The sequence below is a fragment of the Perca flavescens genome, chromosome 4, assembly GCF_004354835.1.
Source record: "Perca flavescens isolate YP-PL-M2 chromosome 4, PFLA_1.0, whole genome shotgun sequence".
NCBI classification, from domain to species: Eukaryota; Metazoa; Chordata; class Actinopteri; order Perciformes; family Percidae; genus Perca; species Perca flavescens.
The window spans coordinates 7,304,880-7,316,758 of record NC_041334.1 but is presented as its reverse complement, the minus strand read 5'-3'; the positions used below and the strand labels follow the sequence as shown (position 1 = coordinate 7,316,758).

Sequence of the window (11,879 nt, the reverse complement as noted above, 5' to 3'; positions counted from 1 at the left end):
GCATTATGCATCAGCAAAGTCGAGTACAGAGGACTGATGGAGAGCTTCATCACGTGGGGCAACAACAATCAACTGAAGCTCAATATCACCAAGACAAAAGAGCTGGTGGTGGGTTACTAGAGGAACAAGAGGGCCGCTGTCCTGTTTATCATCCAGGGAGAGGAAGTGGAGAGGGTGGACTCGGAAGGAAAAAAAAAAAACTGGACTGGTTCCACAACACCGAAGCCCTCTTCAGGAAAGACCAGAGCAGACTGTTGTTCCCGAGGAGACTCGGATCCTTCAGTGTGTGCAACAGGCTTCTGAAGCGCTTCCATCACTCTGTAGTAGCCAGTGTGCTGGGTAGGTGGCATCAAGTCCAGCTCTGATTGGGCTAGAACTGGACAATGTGGAGTCAGTGGCACACAAGCTGTTGGCAGATGGGCAGCTCATTTAGGCACTGGATCATCCCAACTAGGGGGGTATTCCATCAACGTAGCTAAGAATTGCCAGACTTAGGTGTAAACTTGAAGCTTGACTAAGCTCCACTTCCCAATCTAGCTCCAAGTCGTTCCATCAAGTGAAATCAGCTGGCTCCACTTGACACTTAGTCAAGCCTCACCTATTAAGCCTCAACTTGTGCACGCCCACAGGGAAAATAAAAAGCCCCATCTAGTCGATAATGAAAACTGTCCAAAATGCCAAAAAGCAAGGGAAAAGAGCGTGCAGAAATGTTCTCCGCAGTGGAGCAAACCCTCCTCATGGAGGTATATGAGGATTACAGCCACATAATCCGAAAGAAGGGCAATACCGCGGCAATCAATAAAGCGAGGGATGTGGCGTGGCAGAATATTGCCGACAGGCTGAATGCGTAAGTGATAAAGAAATTTAAGTATTTCAGCATCATCATGTTATATAAATCTCCCATCAAAGGGACAAAATATATGTAGACAATAATCTACCAATTGATTTCTTGATGGTTTTTGTTTTAAACTAATCAATTATGTGGACCTATTAATGCAACCAAATTCCTAAAATGAAAAGGAAAATCCCCAAAGAAAAAAAAACACAGGCCTAATAAGTAACATTCATATGAAAATAATTAAAATAGCATTATTGTTTCACTGCAATTTATGTGAAATTCTCCATATTTTTTCATTTGGCAGCCCTAGTAGTAATGTTAGAAAGTGATATTCATCACATTTATCAACTGATTGTTATGCAAATCGATGGGATAGCTTTAATTGATTTCCTGCATTATTATTTATCTAGAATCATTTAGCAAATCAAACAATTCAATGGAGATGAGGACCCCTGTTACAGTAACTAAGTGAATGCAGGTGACAGACCCTCATTAGGGATAACTAACTATGCACCTGTGTGTCTGATAGTGACAGGGGATCAAATTATTCTCCTTGACCCACCACAAGTGCACATTGAGGATGCAGCCGGGACCCAAGTCAACCCAGTAGGTCCTAACCTGTTGAAACATTGCACTACATGCAGTCAGCCCCCTCCCTCTCCCCCATTAACTGTTGTTTCTCGAAGGCCCAAGCCAACAGCCACATGATGATGATGATGATTATGACGATGATGAAACACTCACCGGTCGAGACAGTGAGCTCCAAGATGTAAGCCTAATCATTAATGTACTGGTTGTGTTTGAAATGTTAAAATCACACCTTCATAATATACCACACACCCTCCTGCAGGAACCTAGGCCTTCCCCAGCTAGAGGACTACATCTGCTGGACGAAGTGAAGTGAGTAGCCATTCCCTTTTACCCACCATTAACTGCATTAAGTCATCATAGGACATCTGTGCAATTTAGAAGCGGTATCTCCTCCATGCAACGGAGTATAAGAGGCTACAGATTAAGAAGATCAAACTTGAGATCAGGAAGATGGAAAAGGATGTAAGTATGAATCCAAATGCACAGCAAAAGGTTATTGTTCTTACTGTATTTAATGTTCCATTCTGTCTCCACAGCCTGACCTGCGTGACCCACCAACATAACATTCAAATGTTTCAACACTACTATGTCCTGTCTCACTTAGTCAAAGACACTGAACTTTGGTTTTGATTGATATCACCTACAGTAAATTGTAGAAAAAGATTCTAAAAATGGATTTAAGAATGTTTGAATGAGATTGGAGGGCATTTACGTCTAATTGGTTTGGTGTACATATTCAATCTTTTATTTTCAATGCGTCAATTTCCTTTTATATTTTGTTTGCTAATTAGTTTAATTTTGTATTTATTTGTCTTATTTTTTATTATATTTTTGTGATAATGTTCTTTAATGTACTTATAGATAATATAATAATTAGTATAAATAATAAAAAACAAATATATATTTTATGTTTTACATATTATTTTATCATTCCATGACAGTTGTGTGACTCTGTTTCTGTCTATTGGACATTCTTTGATCATAGATGGTGCTAAGCTTCACTTTTAGCCTGCTACAGACCAGGTTTGCCCGGCAGCATAAGTTACCATGGTTACTTGGCTGGCATTCACATTAGCCACCTTAGTGGAACAGGGTTGAGGCTCAGATTGATGGAACGGTAACCTGAGCCACAGTTCTGGCTTAGCCATGGTTGAGGCTTAGCCTGAGTCATAGTTTCCATGGTTACTGAGTTGGGGCTAATCTCAGCCTCTTTGATGGAACTGAACTCTCACTCATATTAGCCAGACTTGGCCATTTAAGCTTGGCTTTGCCTTTAGCCTGCTTGATGGAATAGGTCCCAGGTTGAACATCTAAGCACTTCAGGCAGTCCTTTGTACCTGCTGCTATCCACACACACACATTTTAACAATTTAAGTCCACTTGAAGGGAACAATTTACATGGACATAAATATTATAGATGCAATTAAATACAAATACTGTACAAAGCCATGCATTGGCATACAGTAGATCTTCATAATATTAAAGGTGCTGTAGGTAGGATTGTGAAGATCCAGGATTTAGCCAGAGAATTTGAACATCAAAAACTTCTCAGTCCCTCCTCCCCTTTCTGCTAAAGCCCAAATGGTCTCCTAAGCCCCTCCCCCCACAAGGGAGAATTAATGCGTGTGCCTGAGCAGTGATTGACAAGCAGTTAGACACTATTTTGGATAATCGGTTTGAGTCATTTTTTTATGAAATAAGTAAAAATTGTGTGATTGCAGCTTCTTTAATGTGAATATTTTCTAGTTTATTCACTCTTCTATGACAGTAAACTGAATATCTGAGTTGTGGACAAAACAAGACATTTGAGGACATCATCTTGGGCTTTGGGAAACATTAATCCACATTTTTCACCATATTATGAAATGTTATAGACCAAACAACTAATACATTAATCTAAACTAACAGATTAATTGACTATGAAAAGTATCATTAGTTGCAGACCTACTACATGTACTGTATTTTACTATATGATACCCATACTATACTGTTTTTATACTTTTATATCTGATACTTATTCTATTCCATCCTATGTTATGTTACTGTAAAGGAGTACTGGTTGTTTTCTGGTGCTCTCTGCAAAATATAAAAAAATATTCTAACTATAGTCTATAGTTCTGTGTGCACCGTACTTCATGGGAACTTGGAAGCAACAGCAAATATTTTCCCTGGCGTCCCCTAACAGCTCACTATGGCCATGCTAAGAACGAGCAATACTGTCAAGGGCTCAAGGCTCAAAGATCATTAAAAACTCACAATATCATTGTGTTCTTTGTAGTTTTACTTTTTTTATTAATTCATTTTATTGCTGAAGGAGACCCAAACTAGAGTGGTCAAATGATCAGACAAATCCACAGGTAAGAGTGTAAACTGAATTGCTAGTAAGCAAAAAAATGTAAATGAACACATCCAACATGTCATTTACAATAGCTTTCAGCTTTGTGATAAGTTGAAGTTAAATAAGAAGGTCTATCTATGTTGTAAAAATGTTTCAATGCCAAAAAGAGCCAGTTTGATAGCTGGTACGACTACAAAACAAAAAACGTGATCACAAAAAACAAAACACAAAGATATCACGAAGATACCACACATGTATTCCAATATCTACGTGCAATGGAGAAAAAAACTCATGAGTTTAAAACCATCATGTTTTTTTTGTTTTTTTTACGTCAGTGCCTGTCAGTATTAATCACCCTGAGGGGCTAACTTGACAGTGCACTCTTTGATACTGTGGGGAAGTGTTTCTCCAGCTGATGATGCAACAGCACTCCTCACTATGATAAAACCTGCAAAACAAGGCCAAGAACACACACATCAGTGTCTTAGCATGCCACCTGAAATTATTTTGTGTTTTTAATCAGACAAATATAGATCTTACTTGTTTGAACACAGCTCCTTGTCTATCTGTTCCAGAGTCTTCCCTTTGGTCTCTGGTAGCATGAAGAAGAAGAAGACCGCAGCTGCCACAGCAGCCATCCCATACAAAAGAAACATCCCAGACAGACCGATCGCATCTGTTGATTAAAAACAGAGTCCACTCTCTGCTGGTCATTAGTAGTAGTATCATATTTTTATAAGATCACACAATAAGTCATGTTTGCTCTTAAATTTACTTTGAAGCAGCATTACAATTTATTTATTTTATCTTGAAGGCAGGCTTAGTAACTATTTCCAAAATAAGCTTTTTTAAATATAGTTTGAAATGATCTTTACACACCGACAGCAATAAATAACTTATGGATTTACGGAGCCCAGAGGAGATGCTACTTTCACATCTTGCTAGCTTTTTAGCATTAAAGTGGTACACAGTAGTCCACCCACACAGATGTTTTCCCTTCATTTGATAAGACGTCCTCCTGTGTAAGTGTGTAAACATAAACAGTGTTCCAGCCAATAACCGACAAGAAGGAGTTGGACTGCAGCAGCATTAGCACGTAGGCTAATTCCACAATGCGTATTCATGACTCAACCAACTCCTTGTCGGTTATTGGCTGGAACACTGTTTGTTATGGTTCGTTGTGCAGGTTGGCGCGGTTTGTTTTTGTTGCCATTTGTGGAGCCTGGGCTGTCTACAGAAACCACGTTTTTTTACAGTGTGTTCAGGGGACAGGCAGCTAGCAGATAGTGAGGAGATGTTTGCTGTATGTGACAAAAAATGTTGTAGCCTAAAAAACGTGTCACATCACTTAGAGCACCTTTAACTAATTAAATGAACAGTTCCACTTCATTGAAGTGTCTCTGTGTGCCATGCCAGTAAGTCAACATGCTACACTATTATAATAAAAGATCACTTGTTTATTACATTTATATATATATATATATATATATATATATATATATATATATATCCTAATAATTACTTAATAACTGAATTTTAAAATGGACTGACAAATTAACATTATTCCAATTACTGTTTCCGTCTAACATATCCCACCTTGCAACTCATTTGCATTCTACTTCATCCTTTACAGTTTGCATTTTGCCAACAAGTTCACCATATCTTCTTAAAAGGTGATATTATCATGTCAATGGAACATTATTCTTTTTTTTAGTTACACCTGCACTTTTCCTACGGTTACTAGTGAAAATTTGCGCCAGGTAAATGATGTATGGGAACTCACCGATACAATTCAAGAATGTGAATGTGACCAACAGGTTGGCAGCCCAGTTGAAGCAGCTGGTGAATGCAAATGCCCTTCCTCTGACAGCGGGTGGAAATATTTCACTCAGGAGAAGCCAGGTCACTGGTCAAAGACAAAAGAAACGGCTTAATTTACTAGCTCTAATAACCCACTCAAAGTTGGATAGGGTTATTTTAAAGGCGGTAGGCATCTTTGCATGCTAGCAGCTCCAAAATGCTTATTAAAGTGTCTATTACACATACTAGTACGTGTATTAGTTTATAGTATGGCTATTTCTATCAATCTTGCCTTGTGTAGCTTTAAATGCACAATTCGGAATAAAAATGGTTATATCTAAAAATTAAAAATAAACATTTTGAGTGAATATACAAACTTGGTCCAAATCCAACGGAGTATGCACTGACGACAGCCATCATACACACAAGAATGATCCAGTTCACAACTGTGCCATGGGCGCCAGGAGGAGATGCCAGAGGAGTGTCCGGTAGTTTCTGTCTAACTTGATCAAGTACTACATCTTGTGTGTTGGTATTAAGGAGTCTTTGGCTCTCAGGCATGTCAAAAACATTTAAATGAGGTACATCTGTTCTGTTAACGTTAAAGTCCTCAGAATTACAAGGCCTCTTAGCATTCATCAGTGAATGCCCACTGAGGAATCCAATGGTTATCAGACACAGCGCCATAACAGAGCAACCACTGATGAGCAGAGGCCTCCTGCCCACCCTGTCTGAAAACACCATGGAGGTTAGAGTAGCGATCACTTTGACTAACCCCAAGCCAACAGATGCCAGCACTGCTGAGGCATTGCTCTGAAACCCCACTGAGTGGAAGATAGTGGAGGCGTAGAGGAGAACATTGGGCTGGCCTGTGAACTGCTGAAAGAGCACCAGTCCGAGGCCAATGACAGTCCGAGTCCTCATGTTGTCTTTACGCTGGATAAGGTACATGCTGTTGAACTGAACCTTCCTGTTTTCCATACTGGAGCTGACTTCTGAGTCATCTGCTTCTTGGTTTCCGACAGTACTTATTTGGTCTCTTTCAGTTTGAAAGCAATACTTTTGGCTTAAAGATTCCTTTGTGCTGGATGGAAGAAACCAGATAGAGACCAGCTGAATCATAGTTGGTACTACGGCTAATCCAAACATCCACTTCCACCCTCTTTTGGAGTCAGACAGGATGTAGTTCATAGCATAAGCTGCTAGGATGCCCACAGTGATTCCAGCTTCATACAGTGTTACCAGAAAGCCCCTTCGGTCCGGGCTAACCATCTCGGACACAAAGATGCAGCAGGACATGGAGGATATACACATGGCGAAGCCCAGTGTCATCCTGCCCACCACCAGTGCAGAGAAGGAGTCGATGAGCAGGACCAGGCTGCCGATAAGGATCAAGACATTGCTGAGGAGGATGGAGTTCCTGCGGCCCCGATGGTCGATCAAGCAGCCGCCCACAATGGAGGCCAGCAGAGCTCCTATCAACAAAGAGCTAACCAGAGCCTCCTGCTGGACACATGAGAGTCTGAACTCTGCTTTGAGCTGCAGCAAAGCACCTGAGATGATGCCCAACTCATAACCAAAGACCAGGCCGCCCAGACTGGACATAACACTGGCCAACGGGAGGATGGAACTACCTGGGAGGAAGGGAAAAAAAATCAGTGGCATACTATTTTAGAAGAGCACTCTTAACAAAAGATATATACATTTACACAGCAAAATAAACTCTGTGGTGAACTTGTGAATTTTATATCAATGTTTCACCTTCATGGGGTTTTCATCAGATAGTACCACTAATGGCCAATAGATGCTGACTCCAAAAAATCTGCAGCTTTATTAACATCCATTCAAACAAAAAGAAATACAAAGTCCTTTTTTTCTTCAAGACAGCAGATTTGACTTCATATTTAACAAGTGTTCAGTTTGATTCTGGCTTAAAGCAAGGTATATTTTAGAGATTGTTTACTGTATTTACAGGAATTTCATGCTCTATTAACCTCTCCAGATAGCAGCAAGTCTATAAGTCATATCCTAAAAATGTGCCTACAGGAAGCAATGGATGAGGTCATAAATGCTTGAGCAGTGGTTTCCAAAATGGGTGCTGCTTCACTCCGGCGTGTCTCAGCTAAACAAATCCTATGAAGGGGTGCTGTGGTTGAAAAAGGTTTGGGTACCACTAAGCTAAAGCCACGTTTTCTACAGTCTATAGTCTAAATGTAGACTATGTTTTTACTCAGGTAGATATAAATTAGCTTTACGCAATACATAATATACAATATAAGGTAAAGTCGTCGCAGTCTATAGGTTTCCTGTGTTTTTATGAATTTGATCAAAGCTCTGTTGTGCAAAGTATATCCAATCTCAAAATGTTTTTTTTTTACATTAGTTTACAGAATGTATCATATTTTAGTTAATTCCAAATGAATGATTCACATTCATCACTCCAACTGTTCCGCAGCTGTTTCTCACATTAACCTGAGTCTTTCATGCGCAGTGTTCTATTGACAAAAATGCAAATGAGGCAGACGGTAGTCCACATGAAAGCTTCTGAATCTCAATACTGATAAAAGATTAACCCTGCCATCAATTCAACAGTTCCTCACTGACTGCAGACACAGTCCATGTGTAAACCTGACATAATTAAGTTTCTTTGCACATTTTATTGATTGATTGATTTGAAAAGTTTTATGATTTTTTTAAGTACTATTGATGGTCTAAATGTAGTTTCAGAGCTGTGATACTAAAGTAATGGTATCTGCATTGACTTTAAACAGACATTACATGTCATTTAGCTGACACTTTTTATCCAAAGTGACTTACAATTGCTATATAGTATATCAGAGGTTGCATACCTCTGGAGCAACTAGGGGTTAAGTGTCTTGGTCAGGGACACATTGGTTAATGTATAACAGTGGGAATTGAACCCAGATCTCCCACACTAAAGGAATGTTTCATATTCACTGGACCATCACCAACCAGGACACACTGGTCAGCCCTACAGGGAAACAATGTAATGCATTTGTTCCTTCCCTTGCTTTCCTTTACATCAGAGTAAAACTAAACACTGTTTAACTGCTTTACAATGGAGAATCACACATTTACATTTAACTTACCCATTTCTTCTGTCCTGTTACATTCACATTTCAGTCAGGCTGTGCAAGACTGGATTAATTTTTCTTGGAAGACATCCTCTGTGAAATATAAGCAAAACATAAGAAAATAAAATGGTTCGGACAATCTCCAGTTCCTGCAGTGCTCTCCTGGTCTGGCACCCACTGTGAGTCTTGTGTACTGTGAATAGACAAGACAAGGGAGCCCACAAGAGCCTGCTGCAGCCCTGTCACCATGACAACCCTTTTGTTGATTGCCATGATTTCATTAGGGAATCCACTTGAGATGGGCTCAACAAAATAAATAGCTGTGATGCAATCAGTTAGCTTGTTTAGTCCTATATTAACACCAAATATCAGCTGATAATGACAGAGCAGTGGGGATTAGGTTGAGGAATCTACACCAGTGTGATTACAAGCACCACCTCTACAGAAATTAACTTTGAGTTGGGCTGCCCCCCGTTTTGGTCTTAGACGACTAAGATTTCTTTAGTCGATTAGTCATTTTTATGTTTTTTTTCATACTGAATGACTTATTTCCTATAAGGAACTTATTTTATTATCTCTGGTAAACAAGATTTAAAGTGGTGCTTTGCATGCTTCTTGTGGGGAAACTCAGTTTTACAGATCTGTCGAATAAATCAACTAATCAATTAGTCAACAAAATCACATGAGTGTGTGGCTGGGTTAGCTCAGTTGGTAGAGCAGGCGCACGTATATAAAGGTTTATTCCTCGGTGCAGAAGGTCAAGGGTTTGAATCTCACATATCTAGCTGTCCTACCCATTAAAGGTGGAAATCCCCAAAAAGTAATCTTAAAAGATGTGGATCAAGAATTTCTTCAATTGAGGACAGTCCTAACTGGGAGAGGGATGTTTCAGAGGTCAGTCTTCATTTATAATTTTTGGTTCAGAACTGACTAACTTGTGGATATTTAAAACTCAAAACAATATTTGGACAGGCACACAAAACCTCCCATCAATTGTAACTGTGAAGGTTGTATGTATGTATGTACATATGTAGCCTAGCATCATAATTCAGAATTCTGACAATTTCAACTCGAACAGAGAAACTTTACAATAGCTGCTAGCTAGTTTACAATATGCAATATATACCTGCAGAAACTAAATCAGTAGAGTGATCATACATAAGGAAGTGAAGAGTGTGGTTTATCCAGTGGAGGAGGAATATCCTTTACTCAAGCAAAATGTACTGGAGCAATGCATCATATTTTATTATTTCTTTATATGTTTTGTATGGAAATTCTTAATTAGATTAACTGTTTTCAGATAAGTGTAGTAAGAAGTACAATATTCCCTCCAAACTGTTGTGGAGTAGGCCTAGAAGTAAAAAGTGGCATGAAATGGAAATGCTCAAAAATGTACAGTACTTGAGTAATTGTATGGTCACATTCCACCACTGGGTCTATCTCACAACTGTCTCCTTTAGTTTAAAAGAAAACCGACCTGACCAGTGACCATGTTCTCTCCAGTCCTCGCTGTCTACAGTCCCTGACCTGCTAACAGTTTCAGTTGTGGACAATAGAGCCTCTATTCATCGACTCGCACTATTTGTCCGTTGTTAAAGGGACAGACAGTAGATGCGACAGTCTGCTGCCTCGCTGTGTTTGTAACACTGTTAATGAACTATGAAGACACTTTAATCCGCTGTGGACTAGTTCGGCTATGAGACATCCGGGAAGGGAAATAGACTCACCATAAACAGCGGAGGGGATAATAAAGAGATGCTCCTGAAGATTATGGCCCTTCCCTCGAAGTCTGAGCTACGTGGCAGCCGTGTCAAGTCATAAGAGGAAAAACTTATTGGCGAAGTTTTGACACCAGAGGTCGACAACTGTCCAACTTTCCCAGGAAGGAAAGTCCCGAAGAGGCTCAACACACCACTCACAGGTTAAAGGACCAGTCAGTAGTTTTAATTTTGGACTTTGGAGCCAGCTGTTTAGATTCAGGGCTTAATCCAAACCTAGTCTTTTTTTCCCAAACAGCAGGTATTTGCACTATTTTTCGAGCCATTTATTAAAAGAATATCGAGAAATATGCAGGCTACATCATTCGGAATGATGTAGGCCTACATACTGGCAGCATGATGCATTGCTTCCTCAATATTATTATACACGTGGTTTTCATCAACAAATTCAAGCAGTCAGATATTTACTATGAACATGAACTCCCCTTTTTATTGCATCTGCTCTTAAAAATGACACTTAACAGTCTTAACACAACCAACACAGCAGCGACTGCAAAATCCACAAGCAGTAGGCTAATCGATCATGGTCAGCACTGCATCATGCAGAATTGTCCACGTCGGCAATGCGACTTTTAACACCTCTACCCAGTATGCAGAAAAATTCAATTACACTATTTTTGAATAGGTGAAAAGTTTGTATGCATCACTAAAACGACTTTACAGCCACTTCTTACCATAAGCTCACATTAACATGTTTCTGTGTGGGAATGATGTGAAGACGCCTCCACAATGCTTCCTGTGATGTGAAAACCCTGTTTTGAGCACTAAATCAACTTTACAGCCATTCTCCCCAAAAGCCTCCATAAACATGTTTCTATGTTAGAATCATGTGGAGTCGCTTCAGTTTTTCCTTCGCCAAAATGTAGCCTACCTTTTGAGTATTATTTAGCCCCCTTCACGCAGGGGTGTAGCCTTATTTCAGAAGTGAGGGGGACTTTGCGTATGACCAAACAGGCCTGCCTTGTTGCACAATCCAAATGTTCTTCTTCAAAATTTGGCATTTAGCGTGTAGCTTGCTAGCTAGCTTGCTAGTGTAGCTTGCTAGCTAGAAGTTTGTTGTTGTATGTTCCAGAGAGAACGGAGTTAGCATGACATGGTTGTTGGTTGGATTCCTTAGGTCGTCTAGTTTTCTTTACTCTAGCTTTAAAACAGAGCCGGCTAATTGCCATTTTTTGTTGGATTTTCATTTTTACTCAAATTAGCCTATAATGCAATTGTGGAAATACATTTTCATTACATTATCATTTAATTAATTGAACGGAGCGATAGTTTATATACATATATGTATGATGTAGAGATGGTTAAGGGTCAGTGTATCTTTTTGTCATTCACTTTTCCTTTCATAAACAAGACTTTAACGTCAACATTTATTTCCCTATTTGTACGTTATATTTAAATTAAGTTTGGTTATCTTACAGTCTCAGACTAAAAGCAACTAG

The 11,879-nt window shown here is 39.4% G+C and overlaps 1 protein-coding gene and 1 long non-coding RNA gene across 6 annotated transcripts; one reads left to right on the top strand and one right to left on the bottom strand.

The window, feature by feature from the left end:
* Nucleotides 1-641: 641 nt before the first annotated feature.
* LOC114554793 (uncharacterized) lies at nt 642-2,202 on the top strand. The gene is made up of 5 exons (XR_003692465.1): nt 642-847; nt 1,368-1,444; nt 1,525-1,607; nt 1,689-1,891; nt 1,966-2,202. It is a non-coding gene; the product is annotated as an uncharacterized LOC114554793 (long non-coding RNA).
* A 1,504-nt stretch (nt 2,203-3,706) lies between these two features.
* On the bottom strand, nt 3,707-11,422 carry slc2a10 (solute carrier family 2 member 10). Of its 5 annotated transcripts, none has more exons than XM_028576319.1 (6): nt 11,312-11,422; nt 8,678-8,755; nt 5,945-7,201; nt 5,551-5,673; nt 4,308-4,443; nt 3,707-4,215 (listed from the first exon to the last, which is right to left on the bottom strand). In XM_028576319.1, exons 2-6 carry the CDS (start codon nt 8,679-8,681, stop codon nt 4,119-4,121), a joined length of 1,617 nt encoding a protein of 538 aa, XP_028432120.1. In that variant the 5' UTR covers nt 8,682-8,755; nt 11,312-11,422; the 3' UTR covers nt 3,707-4,118. The 5 variants fall into 5 exon arrangements, with proteins under 5 accessions (XP_028432120.1, XP_028432119.1, XP_028432117.1 ...); XM_028576318.1 differs by lacking the exon at nt 11,312-11,422 and adding an exon at nt 11,115-11,199; XM_028576316.1 differs by lacking the exon at nt 11,312-11,422 and adding an exon at nt 10,390-10,591.
* Nucleotides 11,423-11,879: the final 457 nt, after the last annotated feature.